This window comes from Styela clava, chromosome 8 (assembly GCF_964204865.1).
Source record: "Styela clava chromosome 8, kaStyClav1.hap1.2, whole genome shotgun sequence".
Classification (NCBI taxonomy): Eukaryota; Metazoa; Chordata; class Ascidiacea; order Stolidobranchia; family Styelidae; genus Styela; species Styela clava.
The window spans coordinates 22,225,864-22,244,660 of NC_135257.1; the positions used below are offsets into that span (position 1 = coordinate 22,225,864).

Here is an 18,797-nt window from a genome sequence, read left to right on the forward strand (position 1 = left end):
GTGCATCCTTCGCAGAAAACATTGCGTACCGATAGAGAAATTTGGCCTTTTTTATCACAGCTATATCTAGACTAATTTTTGATTATTGGAATTTAACTACAACTTCTAATAAGGCAAAATGATGATTCATACTTGAATTTCCAAAACACAACAAAAAACTGACGAATAGCATTCAAAATCGTGAAAACGAGGTATCGTTTACAACCAATCGTTACATCAAACTGCCCCCCTTTCCCCCCTATCTGAATAAATTTGCGTACCCAGAAAAATTTACGACTAATTCAGACTCATATTAAATTTAAAAAGTATGTGGAGGAAACGTAAATATCCAAAATATAAGTTATAAGCAAGATCAAAACTAACAAATAATTTTATTTTATCAAGTTTCATGTCCCCTCCAAATATTGTCTATGCCCCTTGTGGAGCATGTCCCACTGTTTGAGAACCACTGTTCTAGAACAGGGTTTCCCAAACTGGAGTCCATGACGATAAGAAAAGAGTCTGAAATATATACAAATAAATCATGATCTTGATAATATGTCGTTGACCTGCTGCTGCCAGTATTCAAAGTAGGTTTGTAATGGCTCAGACGTTCATGAGTTTTATTTCGTCTATGGAAACATTATTTTTCCTCGTTGGCACAAAAATTGATACGACTTGAGATGGGGGTTCGTCAATATTAGATTCACACACAGCGGTCCGCGGTCCTGTTCTAGAGTGTTCATTTTTAGCTTCATGTATGCTGGACCTCCGAAGAATGACCTAAAATTTCTCCCCTTTTTCAGTCGCTATTGAATGTGGTTTTGAGGAATTAGCCACTTCTACATGTGGCTACACGGTTGTGAGTGGAACGTTTGCTAGAACATACACAGATCCGGACAGTACGGGCTTACCAGGTATAGTTTTATATTAATAAATGACTTGATTTTTTTTTTTTTTTATGAGTTTCTCAAAGCAAGCTAACATGTACTTACTCTTAAATAAAGGAGACTCATCTTTGAGCAAAGTTGCAGATGACAACTCAATTGCAAAGAGCTTTAGAAATTATAAAGTAACTATGGTAACTAATTTTATAGAAATATGGTGCTGGATTATGTGCACTCAGAAAATACTGATCTCTTGTGTTCGCTTAAATGAAAACAGTTACTGAAACTGTGTGGAATTATCATGGTGAATTATGTGCTTTCACTTAGATGAGACTTTTCTTTGAGCGAAATTATGAGTTGCCATTGAGATGCAGAGAAGCAGTAAGACTATAAATCTCATTATTGCTATCAATTTATAACCAAGTGTAAATTCTGTTTACTACTACCGCATTACCGAATTCCAGATTGGCAATTTTTAGAATGTATTCAGAATAGTCTAGTATTCAGTTATCGCAATCCCTTTTTATGAGTGAGTCCACGTGGCTTCGCTCATTAAATAGCAATTCTTTTATTTCCGATACATTTCAGGCTATGCACTCGTTGGTAATGGTAAAATCCGGTCCGGGGCCTTGCCTTTGGCTGGGAATGATGAACAATGCATGAGTGTCGCCATAAAAGGGACATCAAAAGACGAACTGGTAGCTTACGCATACAATGGAGCAGAAACGTGAGTAGATGGGATAAGATTTTCAAATTTATCCAGGGGGAGAAGAAAGATGAGAAGACGCCTAATTTTATATACCGGTCCATGTTGGTTATGGGATTATTTAGCCAGGAATTTGTTTTCAAGTGTATGGACTAGATCAGGCCTGGGCAAGTTGCGGTCCGCGGGCCACATCCGGCCCGTGGCAACGTTTCATCTGGCCCGCGAGCAGGTTTCTAGATTCAAACATTTTCAATTTGATTTACTTATAAAATATACCTTGAATGTGAACAAAAGAAATATTTAGAATAGTGGAAGTTTTTGTTTAAATTGCCGATTGTTTTCGTCAGCGCGAGGTGTTATTTAGATCGTAAACACCTTCTTTAAGTCGGAGATTATTCTCCTCAAATCACATATTTCCCTCAACATATATATGTCTTGTATACGGAACTGTGAAACCATTAAGAAATAGTTATTCGGCGACTAAATGCTAAAGATAAAGAAAGAAGTGCATCTGCAAGCAACCTGAATCTAGATTTTAGAGCGGCAATATAAAATACTAAAATCTGGACAGAAACAAGTTTGATTTAGAAGGCTCTCAACAGATTAAAAACGCTGTTGCAGAAGTTGAAACACATTTTAATTGGATGGCTTTCGTGCGCGCGATGTACCCCATCATCAATTCTAAAATTAATTTTTCTTGGAGTGGTTTTACCGCAGACGTAGGGATTTTTCCAATGGTAAATTCTATAAAATAGAGCCAAGTCAGTATTGCAAGAACAAATCCCATTTATCGAATTCGCAAAACATGAATAAAAGTAGTCTGGCACTTTACCTCACATTTTTATGTCCACAGAATGCGGTGGTATTTCAGAATAGAAATGCTTATATTTTGTCAAAGCAATCGCGGGTTAAGTTAAAAAAATAATATAGCAAGATTTTTTAATGTGCCCATATCAATGCATTTTAAATATACCCGTATCGCAAAAATAGGTATCAAAACTAAGTATATTCCGGCAGTTAATCTCACATTTTTATATCCGCAGATAGCCGTTGTATTTTGAAAGCAGTGCATCCCAAACTTTTAAGCTCGCAACGTGACCCCTGTTCACGTTAAAAATGCTCCGATGACCGCAAAGTTATATGAATCACCATGTTTGGCCACCGAAAGCATGACCCTAATTACGCATTGTTACTCACCCCTCAGCATTAATGATAAAATTCGCATGCGAGCCGTTTCTCTGAACTTATGTAACGTCTCGAAATCGCGATATTTATGTTTTGAACTAGTTTTAATACCTGTGCTTTAAATAAAAATTTTAACGAAGTACAATATGTATAATACAATTTTTTTATTATTATATGTGTGATAAAATACATTAAAAACGCGTAATTTACTTTACTTAGTCCAGCCCGCAATTGCATTTTGCATATTCAATGTGGCCCGTTAGCAAAAATAATTGTCCAGCCCTGGACTAGATTGTGGAGGAAGCCATAATTAACCAGTGGTCACGGGAACCATACTGCCCTAATTGTCTGTTATTAAGAACATATCTAATAAAATTCAAGGTCCATAACTGAAGTTGGAATTTGTTTGTTTGCCAAATATCTGTTGCTTAATATCTGTTTGGTTCTTCTGAACAAGGTCCTGTGCTAGCAAATATTCAATTACTTTGATATTCTTCGACTGGATGTACAATTACCCTAAGAATTAAATGAACGAGTTTATAATGATTTAGTTGTTAGCATTAGAATCATTAAATGCAAGTAAATACCGATTGTAATGTGACTTGAATCAGTTCATGGTTTGGAAAAGAGATACAGTGATGGAATTCCAATTACAGATCCTAATACATTCTATATATTTCAGAGAAGCAATCTGGCCATTTTCTGCCTCAACCGATTGGAAAACTGAGAAATTTAAGTTGAAAAAAGTTAAGTCGGCGGACACTGAGGTTTGTAAGAATGTACTTTACAGAAAAGGATGTTTTGAAGTCGTATCTCAATCTACATAGTACAAATTTATCAAGCTTTTCGCTGTGGCATAGCCTGATGGCTTTGTCAGGCATAGCGAACTACCATCGCATATCTTTTTTTCCACTTTCGCAAAGAAATAACACCAAACTGTGTTATAATGAAAGTTTTATGCCGTTTTATGTTACAGTTTCTCTAAAAAAAAACTATTTTCACAAAACCACAATTTATAAATTTGTTATGATTTGTCAGCTTCAGGGCGTAATCATTTAAAAAATAATAATTAGAAGCCAGGAACGGAAATTGTCTTATACTTACTCATAACTCAGATAATTTAAAATTTCGACTCTGTGGTCAAAAGGAGATCCTGACGAAAAATATTGGAAACCACTACTATAGCGTATGAAAAATAATTGTCTGCTGAGAATGCTCAGATAATTCAACCTAACGCTTTTTGATTTCTCGTCAGAAATTTCAATCTTAGAAACCTTAAATTCTATGGAGGATTTGAAATTTCGACTTCTAACCAGTGTCGTATCTATGGTCGTGCAAGGGGCACAAAAAAACGAAAAGTTCCAATCATGAAATGTTTTAATAAAATAATTTCAAATTGGAAAGAACTGAAATTCATATTTTTACTTAGATAATAACGTACAAGTATCTAAATTCAACAACAGTCGTTAAAAATTTAACAATCAAGTTTTTAAACTTTGCCATGGAAGCCATTCTACGAGTGCCACTGCTCCCAACTCCTGAGAGTTTGGGATATATTATTTATCCATTGTCAAACATATCTAAACTCTCACTCCAGATTTACCTCAGACCATAGTTTTCTCTAAGGTGCCATAGCGCAGTACCACCAAAACATTTTTGAAGTAAAATTTCATTCTTGCGCACTTGCAGTATTAGCTACGTTTCCGAAGTGTAGTTTGTCAAATTTTTTACTGCTCGATAATGAATCAGCTATGTATCAAAATTCAGTAATGAACATATATAAAGTGTATAAACATAAAAAGTTATTATAAATAAATGTACATTCTGATAATATATTATACATTTATACTATTGTAATATTTTACAAAGTTTGTAAATCATTTAGGACTCTGCTAACTCAGCCCTGAAATATTCATGCTCACTATAACAAACATTAGCTCAGAGTAAAATTTTCTTAGAGGGAACACTCAAACATCACTTATGGAAGTTCCACTTGAAAGTAATTCCTTTTCTTTTACTTATGCTTCCGGCGAGGCATCAGAGAAGAAATTATTTCGCTATTTAGGTCTATAACTTTTTTCTGTAACTCTAGGTACAACTTGAACTTGTGGCAACGGGGGATGTGGAATTGGACAACATCAAGACTTTGTCCTCTTCGGACTGTGATGGTCTAGGTAAGCATTAGGTTTTATTTAATCATTGGCCTAATAGTTAAAGTGTTAATCTTGGACTGTCGGTGTCATAAGTTGGAGATTTCACATTCAAATCTCATGCCTATGTTGCAGGCCCATCCCCGGTACCAAGGGCATAACTAAGAGGGTTTGAGCGTTGGGACCCATTTTTGAAATGTTAAAAAGGCATTTTTCTGTATCATAAATAGTAGTTTTTTTGGGGTTTGAACAATTATTAGACCCTCAAAACACTTGAACACCTGTGTTCTCTTGTCGGGACCCGCTAGCTGTCCAACTTGGCAACTAAAAATGTCAGAAACCTTTTTTTTTAAATTCTGGCTACACCTCTGAATGATATGCTGGGCCTGAATGATTTCAGTCTATTCAAAATGAACCAACTTTCAGCATAGCAGTGGAAGCTTGGGCGCTCCCGTAGTATGTGAACCAAGATAGCGGACACCGGGACACCAGCCATAATTTTATTCCAACATTCCTATTTTACTTCTATTACGAGTCCAGAGACTAGCCAAGTGACTCCCGTAGTATTTGTACCTGAAATTATTGCCCTAACCCTAACCTGGTGCTAACACATACTATGTCCTGGTGTCCTCCATCTTGGTTTACATACTACATGAGTACCAAACTTTTAATACTCATGCAAATGTTTTCCCTCCTATTCCCGCCTATTAAAAATTACTATGGTTATTGAAAAATTTAGTTTCATTCGTGTCATTATAGTTAAATTTTGATCATAGTAACAATGAATGATGCTGCTGCTTTTTGTTCTAATTCTTAAAGCGAAAGTATTTATTTTTGCAAACAGAATCTTGTTTTTCTTGTAGTTTTTCCTTGCATGAGAAAGTTAGTGGGTCACCGAATTTTTATGCGACGAAAGTGGGCCACGAAAGAAAAAAGGTTGAGAACCACTGAGCTATCGGGTTCGACTGGAGCCCAGAAAAATTTGAATTTCAATGGTCTCGGGGGTTCAAAAAAATGTTTCAAGCTTGCAAATCGCTATGTGTGATACCGAAAATGCTTTTTTATTTACATTTCAAAAGATGGGGTTTCGACCCACAAAATCACCCCCATGGGTACACCTCTGGCTCCCTCATATTTGTAAAATTTCATGTATCACTGCCCGCTCAAACAGAAATTTATTTGGAGTGAAAATATGAAAACGCCTTCAAAAATCAGTAAAATGTGTGAAAAATTGTCAAACAAGATCGTAGAAATATGTGTTCTTGGTACCCTATGCTAAATTTAATTTTTTTTCATTTGCTTTTCACAGATACACCATGTGCTAAACAAACTCTCGACCACGGAAAAGTTGATCCTGAGAAGGACTTGTACATCAAGGATGAGGCGGTCACTTACTTATGCGACAATGGTTACACCTTGGAAGGGGGGTCGACAGGAACATGCAAAGCTGATGGTTCTTGGACTACAACACCAGTTTGCAAATCAAGTAAGATGTTTTTTCTGTGTGGGATTTTTTTGCATGGTGTGAGAATTTTTTATATAGTAACTTAATTTAAGTAAAAAAAGGCAAGTTTTTATTCGCACGCGGTATTTTTGTGAAACGGTTTCGCAAATCGAAAAGACAGAATATACCTCTTGTAAAATGGCTTCATTCATTCTGGCAAAGTTTTATTCTCACATATCCTCATTTTTTTTAAAACTGTAGTTCTACTGATGCCAGCTTTCAAACTATTAATGTTATGTATACTCATCTACCAAATGCTAACAGAAATAGATCTCTAACATATTATAAAGGCTCCATTTAGACGGCTAATAATAGAGGCGTTGTTCCTAACACTTCATAGCAGCTCCTTCCATGGACGAACCGATGGCAGCTCTTGCTGTGGTTCTGGTGCTATTACCTTATATTCGCAAAGTCATGTACCAGATATTAGTTTATCATGCGTAATTATATCTACTTAAACCTGCAACCTAATCTCAAATCCATCAAAACTGTATCTATAAGAAAAATGTTCCAACTTACTCAATATTATCACCATCAGGGGCAGCCCTGCCATTACAGCCGACATGCCTTGGTTACGGCAGCAAAATTTCACCCGCCTCTGGTTTCCAATTTGCTGCCGCGGTAACGGCAGCTCGCCATTAGTTTGCGGCAGCTTAAAAGTCAGTCGCCATGGGTTTGGCCATAGCGGCCATGGTTTGGAAATCCTGCCATGGTTTTGCGGCAACTTCAGACGCCGCAAAATACTTGAAACACTTGTAATAATGAGGTAATTTAACATAAGCTTATGGCAATACATTTTACATCTCAAGTTTAGAATTCATTTTAATAATTTTTGTACGAATTGCAGAAGAAATTGGGAAAATCCTTCAAATAAGGATCGGAATAATGGTCTCCATCGTCTGCATTGCGGTAATCGTCGTTTTAATTATTTGTTGTACCCGGCATTGTAAAAGAAAAAAGAATAAGAGAGCTGCACGGGCCACAAGTTCTCGGGAATCCCCTGATAAAAATTCCCCTGGACACGCTACGAACCCAGAATCAGCACTTTTCGTTAATTCATCAGTTTAGGAAAAACTTTTCAGTTTTTCAGCGTTTTGTTTAGTGTATTTTCAGCAAAAATTGCCTCATTTCAAACTCACTGCCATTCGAATTCTAAAGTTACACATCTCAAGTCTCTTCACCCAACCCAGGGTGTAAAAATTTAGGTAGACAATGTCGCACCCGAAAGATTTCTGTCCTTCGAAAAATATTTGCTCATTACATATCGTTGGAGATAAAAGTGACTGCTTGTACGGGACCTTTTTCAGAATAAAATGTAAATGTACTTTTGTCAATGAATTTGTTTTCTAGATGTCTAAACTATTTAATTTTTGGAATTTTTCAAAATGTTACATTTATTACAAATTCGCTGCTAAAATGTGAAAGATGTAAAAATGCTTTCAAGACCCTTCTTTAAATTCAATTTTTATCTAAATTCAAGTGATTAACAATTCTAAAACATAATTTAATCATTTGATCATTTTCGATTACGTAAAATTAACCAAAAAGCAGAAAATCTTCAGTATTTTCTGGTGGAATTATCTGATCGCTCTGCTGAAAACTAAAAATTTTTTTTTAAATTGTGATGGAATTATATGGACATTTTTGCTGAAAATGCTTAAAATAGCAATAAACTCATTTTTTTAGCAATGTAACAAATTTACAATGTTTTTGAATATTTCTAGAAAATAAAATTTAACCACCTCCTCTCCCTATGTCACTGAGTGTCGGACCCAAATATCTTGTTACTCTGAAATTTCATTTCCTATTTTGAGAATCTAAATTGCACAAAATCCGTTAGATGTTAATATTTTTCAAAATTTGGGGGGGGGGGGCGAATATTTAAAAAAAAAATCAATATTGAAAAAATAATTATCTTCAAATTTCATGAATTTCAAAATATTATTCTTTACATTTGTAAGTCCTAAAAATTTGACTCATTTTTTTTTCGCCCCCCTCCCCCCACAAATTATGCACTGAAAAAAAACATTGTAACTTTGAAAGCATATTTCAATGTTATCATTTTATGCTTTTTTTGATTGTTTTAATGTTATTTGAGACAAGGGATGCATTTCTGGGGAATTCCCCCTAACCCACAACACTTCATTACTAACAAAAAAAATTCGGGAAGTGAATACTTTACACTTTTACATTCCGTAGAATCATAGGTGGCACTAGAGAGTATTTTACTACTAAGGGCACTAGCAAAATTTCTTCCTAGGGAGTTGCACTTATTAAAAATATCGTCCTTGAAATTTGAACGCAGAATAGAACTGTTAGCTGTTAGAACAAAACAAAAAGAATTGCAGCAAAGATTTCAAAACAAAAGTCAAATGATAAGTCAGTGTTTGCTGTCGACTAGCCTTTCCTCTCGCTTGAATATTTTCTGTTTTGCAATTTCCATTCCAAATGCTCTTATTTCATTGTCTGCGCCCCCTTTGTGGGTCACACCCCACCGCTTGAAAACCACTAATTTAGAGTATAGGTATTGACATTGCTCTTTTTTCTCAATGTATTGAAACAATCTCTCCCAGTTGTTTCATTCATCACATTATCATGGAATGCTCATCTTTTGTCTCAAAAATCATTAAAATTGTCTAAAGCTAAATGTGGTATCATAAAAAATTGAGTTTTTTGCTTCTAAAACGTTTCTTTTTTATGAAAAAAGCGAGGTATGACGCACTTACATCGCGATAAAAGTCACTCATCTCAGGATCAGTAATTTATTTTTCCACCAATGCTGGAAATACGCATCCTACATAATATGTGTAAAAAAAATAAGGATAGCATTTTCAGGGTGGATGAAGACGCTAAAATAATCACGCACACTTACTCGGAAACAAAAAGGTCATCTCTGAGCAAAGTAATGGGTGATTAAATTAAATGTCAAAAGCTATTGGAACTATGAACAATTATTATTCTGGGATTTTGAATAATGGAGCAAATTATTCAATTTAAGGACCTGTGCTATTATTGATAATTCAATCATTCTGTATAGTTTGAGCATCTCTTGACATTTCCTAGATTGCTCATAACTTTGCTCAGAGATGAGTGTCATAAATATGCATAGTTTTAGTATCTCTTGGCGTTTGAGGGGTAGGCGTTCATTTCTGGAGATGATTTTCGGGCTCGAATCTGATACTTTCAGCCACTAGACTCAAATTAATTTTGCTATGCCCAGCTCTCACCGCTTCATAGCAGCTCCTGCCACGAACGAACCGATGGCACCTCTTGTCATGGTTATGGCGCTATTACCGGTATATTCACAAAGTCATGTACCAGATTTTAGTTTATCATGCGGAATTATATCTACTTAACCTGAATCCATGAGAAAAATGTTCCAACTTACCCAATATTATCACCTCCAGGGCAGCCCTGCCATTACGGCCGACATGCCGTGGTTACGGCAGTAAAATTTTATCCGCCTTTGGTTTTCAATTTGCTGCCGTGAGAACGGCAGCTCGCCATTGGTTTGTGGCAGCTAAAAAGTCAGTTGCCAGCGGCCATGGTTTGGAAATCCCGCCATGGTTTTGCGGCATCTTCAGATCCCACAAAATACTTGAAACTGCACTTGTAATGATATGCTCATTTAACATGAGCTTATGGCATCACGTTTCACATCTCAGTTACCTGTAGAAATTAACTTCACCACGGATAATGAATAGAAAATAGAATGAATTTTGTGTATTGCTGTGGAGTGCTTATTATATTTTGGATTGGATCGCATTTTTAAATTTCGTGAGTCAGAATTCCGAGACAACATTTAGAATTCTTTGGGGCAAAATAAGCAAATATTAATTAGGCACTCACAACAGAAGATTAAAGAAGTCTTTTATATGACATGGATATGGATATGATAATTGAGCCATCTTATAGCTTGTTACATAGGCCGGGTTGGACTGATTGTCATTCCTCAAGGACAAATTTGAATGATTTTGAATCCGGGGTATAGACTGATTTTTATTGAAAAATGTTTAGTTCCATATATCAAAGATTTTTTATGAGATTATTTTGCACTGTCGACCTGTGCAATAAAATTCATCTTGGTGATGAACTATGAATGTTACATTCATTTTTGGGCGCTCCAGAAGTATGTGTACCAATATAGAGGTAACTAATTTTGTTTGCCTAATTTACATCAAGTTGTGTGAAGGGACTTAAACCTATGGGAATGGGATATTCACTTAGTCCCCGAATTTCGTAATAAACTAAAATAAGGAATATCGGAATTAAATTATGGCCTAACCGTCACCTGGTACACACACTACGGGAGTCTATGATTCCTTTTCTAAGCTTTTAACAAGTTACATTTATTTTAACAATTTTTGTACGAATTGCAGAAGAAAGCAGAAAAATCATTCAAATAGTGATCGGAATATCGGTCTCCACCGTCTGCATTGCGTTAATCGTCGTTTTAATAATTTGTTGTACCCGCCAACGTAAAAGAAAAAAGAAAAAGAGGGCTGCACGGGCTGCAAGTTCTCGGGAATCCCCTGATAAAAATTCCCCTGGACACGCTACTAACCCAGAATCTGCACCTTTCGTTAATTCATCAGTTTAGGAAAAATTTTTCAGTTTTAGGGCGTTTTGTTTAGTGTATTTTCAGCAAAAATTGCCTCATTTCAAACTCACTGCCATTCGAATTCTAAAGTTACACATCTCTTCACCCAACCCAGTGTGTAAAAATTTAGGTAGACAATGTCGAACCAGAATGATTTCTGTCCTTCGAAAAATATTTGCTCATTACATATCGTTGGAGATAAAAGTGACTGCTTGTACCAGACCTTTTTCAGAACAAAATGTAAATGTACTTTTGTAAATGAATTGGTTTTCTAGATGTCTAAATTATTTCATCGAATTTTTCAAAATGTTACATTTATTACAAATTTGCTGCTAAAATGTGAAAGATGTAAAAATGCTTTCAAGATGCTTCTATAAATCTAAACTCGATACAACTTTGTATCTAGTAATTAGTAAGTAATCTAGTAAGTAATTAATAATTTCAAAACATATTTTTAATCATTTTTGAGTTAAATTTTCCAAAATTAATCGAAAAGGCGATGACCACTTGTTTTGATTTATTTCTGAATTTTTTTGGTGGATTTCTTCAAACACCCTATTAAAACCAATGTTTTTTTTTTCAATTGTAATGGAATTACATACATAGACGTTTTTGCTGAAAATGCTCAAAATAGAAAAAACTCATTTTTTATCAATGTAACAAATTTACAATGTTTTTGAATATTTATAAATAAATAGAATACCAACCCCCCCCCCCTCTCCCGTGTCACTGAGTTTTTGGACCCAAAATCTTGGTACTCTGAAGTTTCATTTCCTATTTTGAGAAGCTAAATGACACAAAATTGTCAGATTATTTATTCCAAAATCGGGGGGGGGGGGAAATTTAAAAAAAAAAATCAATATTGAGAAAATAAGTATTTCCAAATTTCAGGAATTTTACAATAATATCCTTTACATTCATTAAGTCCTAAAAATTTGCCTCCTTTTCCCCCCTCCCCCCACAAATTATGCATTGAAAAAAAAACATTGTAAATTTGAACGCACATTTCAATGTTATCATTTTATGCTTTTTTGATTGTTTTCATGTTTTTTGAGACAAGGGATGCATTTCTGGGGAATTCCCCTTAACCCATAACACTTCATTACTAACAAAAATTTTCGGGGAGTGATTACTTTACACTTTTACATTTCGTGGAATCATAGGTGGCACTAGAGAGTATTTTACAACTAAGGGCACTAGCAAAATTCCTCCCTAAGGAGTTACACATATTAAAAATTTAGTCCTTTAGAACTGTTAGCCGTTAAAACAAAACGAAAAAAATTGCAGCAAAGATTTCAAAACAAAAGTTGAATGATAAGTCAGTGTTTGCTATCTTCTAGGCTTTCCTCTCTCTTGGAAATTTTCTGTTTTGCAATTTCAATTTTAAATGCTCTTATTTCATCTGTTTAGTAGCAAAATCATGAATTAACATAATTAGTAAACTTACTATCAGTAGAGGCTCACTTTCAATCCTTCCTCAATGCTTTTGCGCTAGTGGAATTGTATGCTTATAATGCAAGGATGCTGTAGCAGGAATAAAGATAACTATGCTATGCAATTTAAGACTCCTGCTGCACACTAACACAAAGTAACGTTTCGACCAAGTCAGACTTCTTTGGACAATCAGTTTAAGACAATCTGAAACAGTCTGATTTTTGTCAACGTTACAGAAATACATTTGTGTCAATGCGCAGCAGAATTCTTAGATTGCATAGCTTATTAATTTGTTCCAAGGGTAGAAAATTTTATAGAAAAGCAGTTATAGTTCACTTGCCGAAAGTTGAGTATGTAATTTATTCCAAATTGTCCAGATATTCCTTGCACACGATACACATACCGGTATTAGTTTTTTAATAAAGTCTAGTGTTCAAACTACTTGACCTGTTTTACCAAATATATCGAGCAGGGTGGTCCAAGATTGGCAGCTTCGCGGGCCACAAAATTACTTTTGCATTGTTCGCAGGCCACAATAGTGCCGAGAACTTCACTCGTTTAACTTCGCTAGTTGCCTCAGCAAGCCATAACACTAGTCAATTCAGTGACATTAGTGGTGCAATAATATGTCAAAAGATTTTTAGGTTAATTTTTTGACGAAATAACACGAAATGCGATCTTTCGATTCCTCTCCGAATGTGACGCGTGCCACAGATAATGTTTTATTACCTCACAATGCAATATTTCTCGCACAATTCACCTGTGTGTTTCTTAGGTATTAGTATAGCTAGTCAAATAATTCAATTAAGTTATCTTGCATAATTCATATGTGAATTTTGCAGCTTATTATCTTCATAAACTTAATTTTACACACTCTTTTTCTCTCTCTTTCTTTTTTATATTTTAAAAGCGTTAAAGTCGTCTGAAAGTGATGGCATAAATTGTCAAATCCACTTTTCCGAAAACATTGCAAAATGATATTTCTGAAATATTGAATATCAAATATTCTGAATCAATCCATATCAAACAGATGGATTGGCAAAAAATTTAATTTTTTATAAGATTTCTTTTTTTTTTTACAATTTTCAGAAATCAAATGAAAGCCTTAAAGTTAAATGTTAATTTTTGATAATAAAAATTTCTCGGCCCCCTTTGTGGGTCACGCCACAGTGTTTGAAAACCACTGATTTAAAGTACAGATATTGACATTTCGCTTTTTCCTCTATGTTTTGAAACAATCTTTCCCAATTGTTTCATTCACCACATTATCATGGAATGCTCATCTTTTGTCTCAAAAATCATTGAAATTGTCTAAAGCTAAATATGGTATCATAATAAAATTGAGTTATTTTACTTCCAAAACGTTTCTTTTCTATGAAAAAAGCGAGGTTTGACGCACTCACACCGTGATAAAAGTCACTCATCTCAGGATCAGTAATTTATTTTTCCACCAATACTGGAAATATGCAACTTACATATACGTGTAAAAAAAATAAGGATAGCATTTCCAGGGTGGATGAAGACGCTAAAAAAATTACGCACACTTACTCGGAAGCAAAGAAGTAATGGGTGACAGCAGAAATGTCAAAAGCTATAAACTATCATCATCCTGGGATTCAAAAATAATGGAGCAAATTATTCAATTCAAGGATGTGTGCAATTATTGAAAATTCAATCATTCTGTATAGTTTTAGTATCCCTTGACATTTCTCTGGTCACTCATAGTTTTGCTCAGAGATGAGTCTTTTTTCTGAGTGGAGGTGCATAATGCAACATTATAATGCAGTTTCAGTAGCTCTTTGCAATTGAGGTTTAGGCATCCATTACTGGAAAAATGGTTTTTGGGCTAAAATGTGATGCATTTGCCCATTCATCTTAAATATTATTACGCTATGCCCGGTCTATTCCAGCACGACCTGATATGAAATTTGATTGAATCCTCAAGTGCTATAATCAGTTAGTGTTGAACAGTTCCAATGCCATCATCTAGTGTAGAAGAGAGGGTTACCAAACTTCAGCTCTGGGTGTTAGTGTCGTCCCCTCCCATCTCCCATATAAAGGGCAGTGCTTTGTATATCAATATTCTGTTCCATATGTTCCCAAATTTTTTCGTTTGTAAATCTTTTGAAATTTTTTCATTTTATTTCTGCATGGGTGACTTTGTTAACATATTTGAGATACGGTACTTAAAATGTCTGGTGAACCGTTTCGACAGCTTACCGCAGCAGGCTAGGATTAGGGATGACCAAATTCGAATAGTTCGGTCAGCTAGAATAGTAGCCTAAACCAGGCTGTCATACCCATGACAAATCGAAATTTGCCTCAAACTAATTCTATCAGTATTCCCTAGTTAGGATACGCAGAAATAAGATGCAGAATAGCAAAGAAAAACCTCAAGAGCAGCAACAGTTTATTGGAGGAAAGGTAGGTGGGTTAGTATCAGGTACAGTTCAGGTGATAGTAGGTTAGAATTATGTAACTAAATGTGAATATAGCAACAACAACAGTAGGTTAAACTAGAAAAAGATTGGACTTGTTGCCATTGTGGTGTAGTTCTTGCATTCTCTAGTTTGTTATGTCTTCCTCTACGTTCCGTCCCAGACAAGGTGATATATATCAGTTATAATGAGGTGTCAGGTATTTCAGGAGTTTGAATATGTTTTGTCCGCTCTCTTTTAACTGGCTTACTGTTGATTATTTTCAAATTTCTTCATATTTTTTGGTTTTAGCCCTGTGTTTATTTTGAAGTCTTATCTTGGCATTTATGGTTAAACTTGATGACTTTGAGTTTACTTTATTTGAACTATTTCTGTTTTTTTCTTCTGCTGGTCGGTATCATGAAAAATTAATTTGTCATTAAAAAATGGCTGCGAGTCAAAACATAGAATATTGGCGGTCGCTAGAAAAACAGAAAAATCGTCAAACAGGTATTTATTCTTACAAATGATGATTTAAAACGAGCTTGGGAAAAACTCAAATGATATTCTACATGTTAATGTTCAAAACGCTACACAAGCTTGAACTTCTAGGTTAGGACACTGCTCTGAAGTGTGCGGACAACATTTTAAGCATCTATGAGTGTAATATAACATATGCCTTTGAAAAAAGATATTTTTATAAAGATGAATGACAAATTTTCTGTTTTTCTAGCGACCACCTTGTATTTTGAATTAGAATAAAAGAAGGATATTAGTTTTAAAAAATAGGTTAAGTACTGAATGTTGAAAAATAGACCAACTTAGTGACTTACGAATAAATGCCGAACTGATGTAAGTCAAGCTAAAGTTTTCAATGTTTATACCAGTAGTGTGCAACATTTTTTGGCCGCGGGCCACATAACCACCTTTAATAACCAGGCCATACAAAAAATTAAGCAGGGAAGGCGAGATGCTATCGCTTAGCCTTACGGAAATCCACCGGAAAAAACGATGAAAGATTTAATGCAGCGACAAGACCTAACATTATGTGTCTTTACCCACGTGTGGGCCTTTTCAAACATAGACTGTCGAATTAGTAATAATCGATTCTTGATAGGAAAGATCTTGAGTGATGACAGGGGCCACACTAAATGGCTTGGCGGGACTGGTTGTGGCCCGCGGATCGCCTGCTGCACACATCTGGTCTATACCGACAGACTTTATCAGGACAACGTATAGTAATAAATAGATCACAAAACATGGAAATTTGAAAAAAGATTTGAGAATAAATATGATTTTAACGTAAAATATTGGTAAACACTGACAAAGGTATTTGAAGCCCTTTAGTTGTATATTTACCTAACCAGTTCGAGTTTAGCTGACAAAATATTCTCCTGCGTTTTGTTTATACAGTGAATTGTAAGAAAATAATCTCAGGTTTCCACAAGTCATGAGATATATATTTAAATAATAAAGCACAACTAAAAATATTAAAAAAGATTGTCGAAATTAGAAAATAGGGGGAGGAAAATAGGGTCTCCTGGGTATGGTTGGGAGGGGGAATACCCAAATGCATCTCTTCTATTTATTTTCATCATGCTTAAACTTTCAGTGTCTACATAATTTTTGTTGAAATCTCAAAAGGGGGTATGTTTATGAATACCCAAATGCATCCCTTGCAGATTATTTATCATGCTTAAACATTTAGTGTCTTCATAATTCTATGTCATGTTTATAATTTTTTCAGTGTTTTTTTTCTTCAATATTTCAGTTATCAAGATAAAAATAATTGTTTTTATAAATTTCTATGTCAACTACGGGCCTCTAGTTGTCCTAAATGATTCGAATGATTTTTATATTGGTCATTCTAATATGAAGTAAATGTATGATTTTGGAAAGGAAGAACTATAATTTAATACCATGGTTTATTAAAATTGACAAGTTTAACTACTTCTGGAAGGACTTTAAATAACCAAAAATTTGGGTTCAAAAGGTGTTTGGTTTCCACTACTTGTCTTATCAAGAATCTGTGCCTTTTAGAAGAAAATAAATAAATGTGAAATGTGAAGTACTACATCTTTTAGGCTTCCATTCTGGATCATTCTTTTCAATGTTTTTTCTTCGATTGCCATGAGATATTTATTTGGTTGGCTTTAAGTTTGGTGTGGTTAAATTGTTTTTTTTTTTAATTTCATTTTAGAGTTTTTTGTTCCCCCTTTTTATCACAAATTTATCTTTTAAGAAAATCGAAATAAGTAACCTTCCAAATCTGGACTAATACACTGATCAGACTGCTAGCCCAGTCTTTTCCATGTTTTTTGCTTTTTGTCCAATTATCGTGAGGCATAAATATTTAAAACTGAGAATTCCAGACATTCATTAGCCTATAAATATTTTCAAATCGATTCAAACATTGATATTAGACACCCACACACTATATTTTCTCCCTATACTAATTTTGCACACACAATACACTCACCATGCCATGAAACAAACGAATAGCTGACGGAGCCCCGAGGTTTCTCTCATAGAGTTCCGTATAGAGCAGAGTTTAAGAAACTTTTAGGGCCACGTACCCCTATTTGTGAATCTTAGTTTTGACGGGCCCCCATCCTATGTCGTATCAATTTCTGTGTCTAACCAACGAGTAAAGGTAATGTTTCATCTACAACACAAGTCAAGTCACAAGTCTCAACCTGTATTTTATTATCACATTGATAAGAGGTGAAAATGCTGCCTCAGGCATGTAGGTTGTTGCAAAAGACAAAAAATTTTCATTCATCACTCGGGCTTTCCCGTTTTTCAATGATTTTTCTTAAGTTGTTTCAAAAATAAGATATTCATTTGATTGGACAAATGTTATGCTTGTCATGCTAGTCCCTCCCACGCCTCCTTTTTGCTTTTTCTTGTGGGACTTCAGTTGCTCAAAATTACATTTTCCTGTGGGAACTGTTTCAATTACTTCTAAACAACAATATATGAATGATTATTTTTGGATTAATTGGAATTTTCGATTTTAAAGTAAAATTTGACGAGACATGGTGAAGGTTTTTTTTGAAGGAAAAAAATATCTACAAGATAATGTGAAGCAATACAGTGTTTTTTTTAAATTGCCATAATGTACTTAAGTTACTTATTTGTTTGCGCAAATTTTAACTTTTTGTCGATTATTTCATCCTATGTCTCATTTTATTTTTCATATTCGATTTTTCTCATTAGTAGACTGCCACTAGGTGTCCCCATAGTAAAATTTTCTGTTTCTAAGTTTATCCATTATTCCGTTGTCTATTTGACGTACAAAATCCTAGGCCAGCGTTCCTCAACCCTTTTTTGGGGGGGGGCCCACTTATATTGCACAAAAAAATCTGTTGCCTATTAAATTTCTAATGCAAGAGTAAAATGAGAAGAAAAACAAAAAATTATTTTTGCAAGGACAGACAAATCCACTTTAATAATCAAATAGGAATCACCTTTTAGTATGAAAAAAATAGCATCATCATTCATTACTAATACAACAAAATTCAATTAAGTTATCAATAACTCCCAGAGAGCCATTTTTAGAAGATTTGTTGCCTGCCTGAAAATGTTAGTGTGGCCCAGTAATTCAGTGTCCTTGGCTTTGTGTATTTTAAAGGTTAACAACAAAGTAAAAAAAATACAGACGATTTGGAGGGCATGTTGGCCTTGTTTTTTTATCCTATGTTTTTTTGGTCAAACTAATTGCTAATTAATGGTAAATGGTTTCACTGATTATTTTTCATCGAAGCTGCATGCGTTTAATTATATTGTCACGAGTGATTAAACATGTAATCAAGCTTATGTTATTGATTTCTAGTACAATTGAAGCAGACAAAAGGGGGGTTACACCAGTTAAGTTTTCAGGGTGAAGAAAATTTTCATACTAAAAAATAACATTTTTAGTGCTGCGAAGGAGG

General features: G+C 34.7%; 1 protein-coding gene across 18 annotated transcripts in view; it reads left to right on the forward strand.

The window, feature by feature from the left end:
* The window catches only part of LOC120325662 (C4b-binding protein-like), a 52,474-nt gene that overhangs the window by 21,088 nt on the left and 12,589 nt on the right, over nt 1-18,797 (forward strand). For 17 of the 18 annotated variants that reach the window (XM_078115362.1, XM_078115366.1, XM_078115363.1 and 14 more), the window contains exons 8-12: nt 786-896; nt 1,455-1,593; nt 3,440-3,524; nt 4,850-4,931; nt 6,217-6,393. In XM_078115362.1, the coding sequence (XP_077971488.1) occupies nt 786-896; nt 1,455-1,593; nt 3,440-3,524; nt 4,850-4,931; nt 6,217-6,393 (594 nt within the window). Of the gene's footprint in view, nt 1-785; nt 897-1,454; nt 1,594-3,439; nt 3,525-4,849; nt 4,932-6,216; nt 6,394-10,790; nt 17,916-18,797 lie in introns of those variants that run through there. The other variant, XM_078115379.1, reaches the window with a different exon arrangement.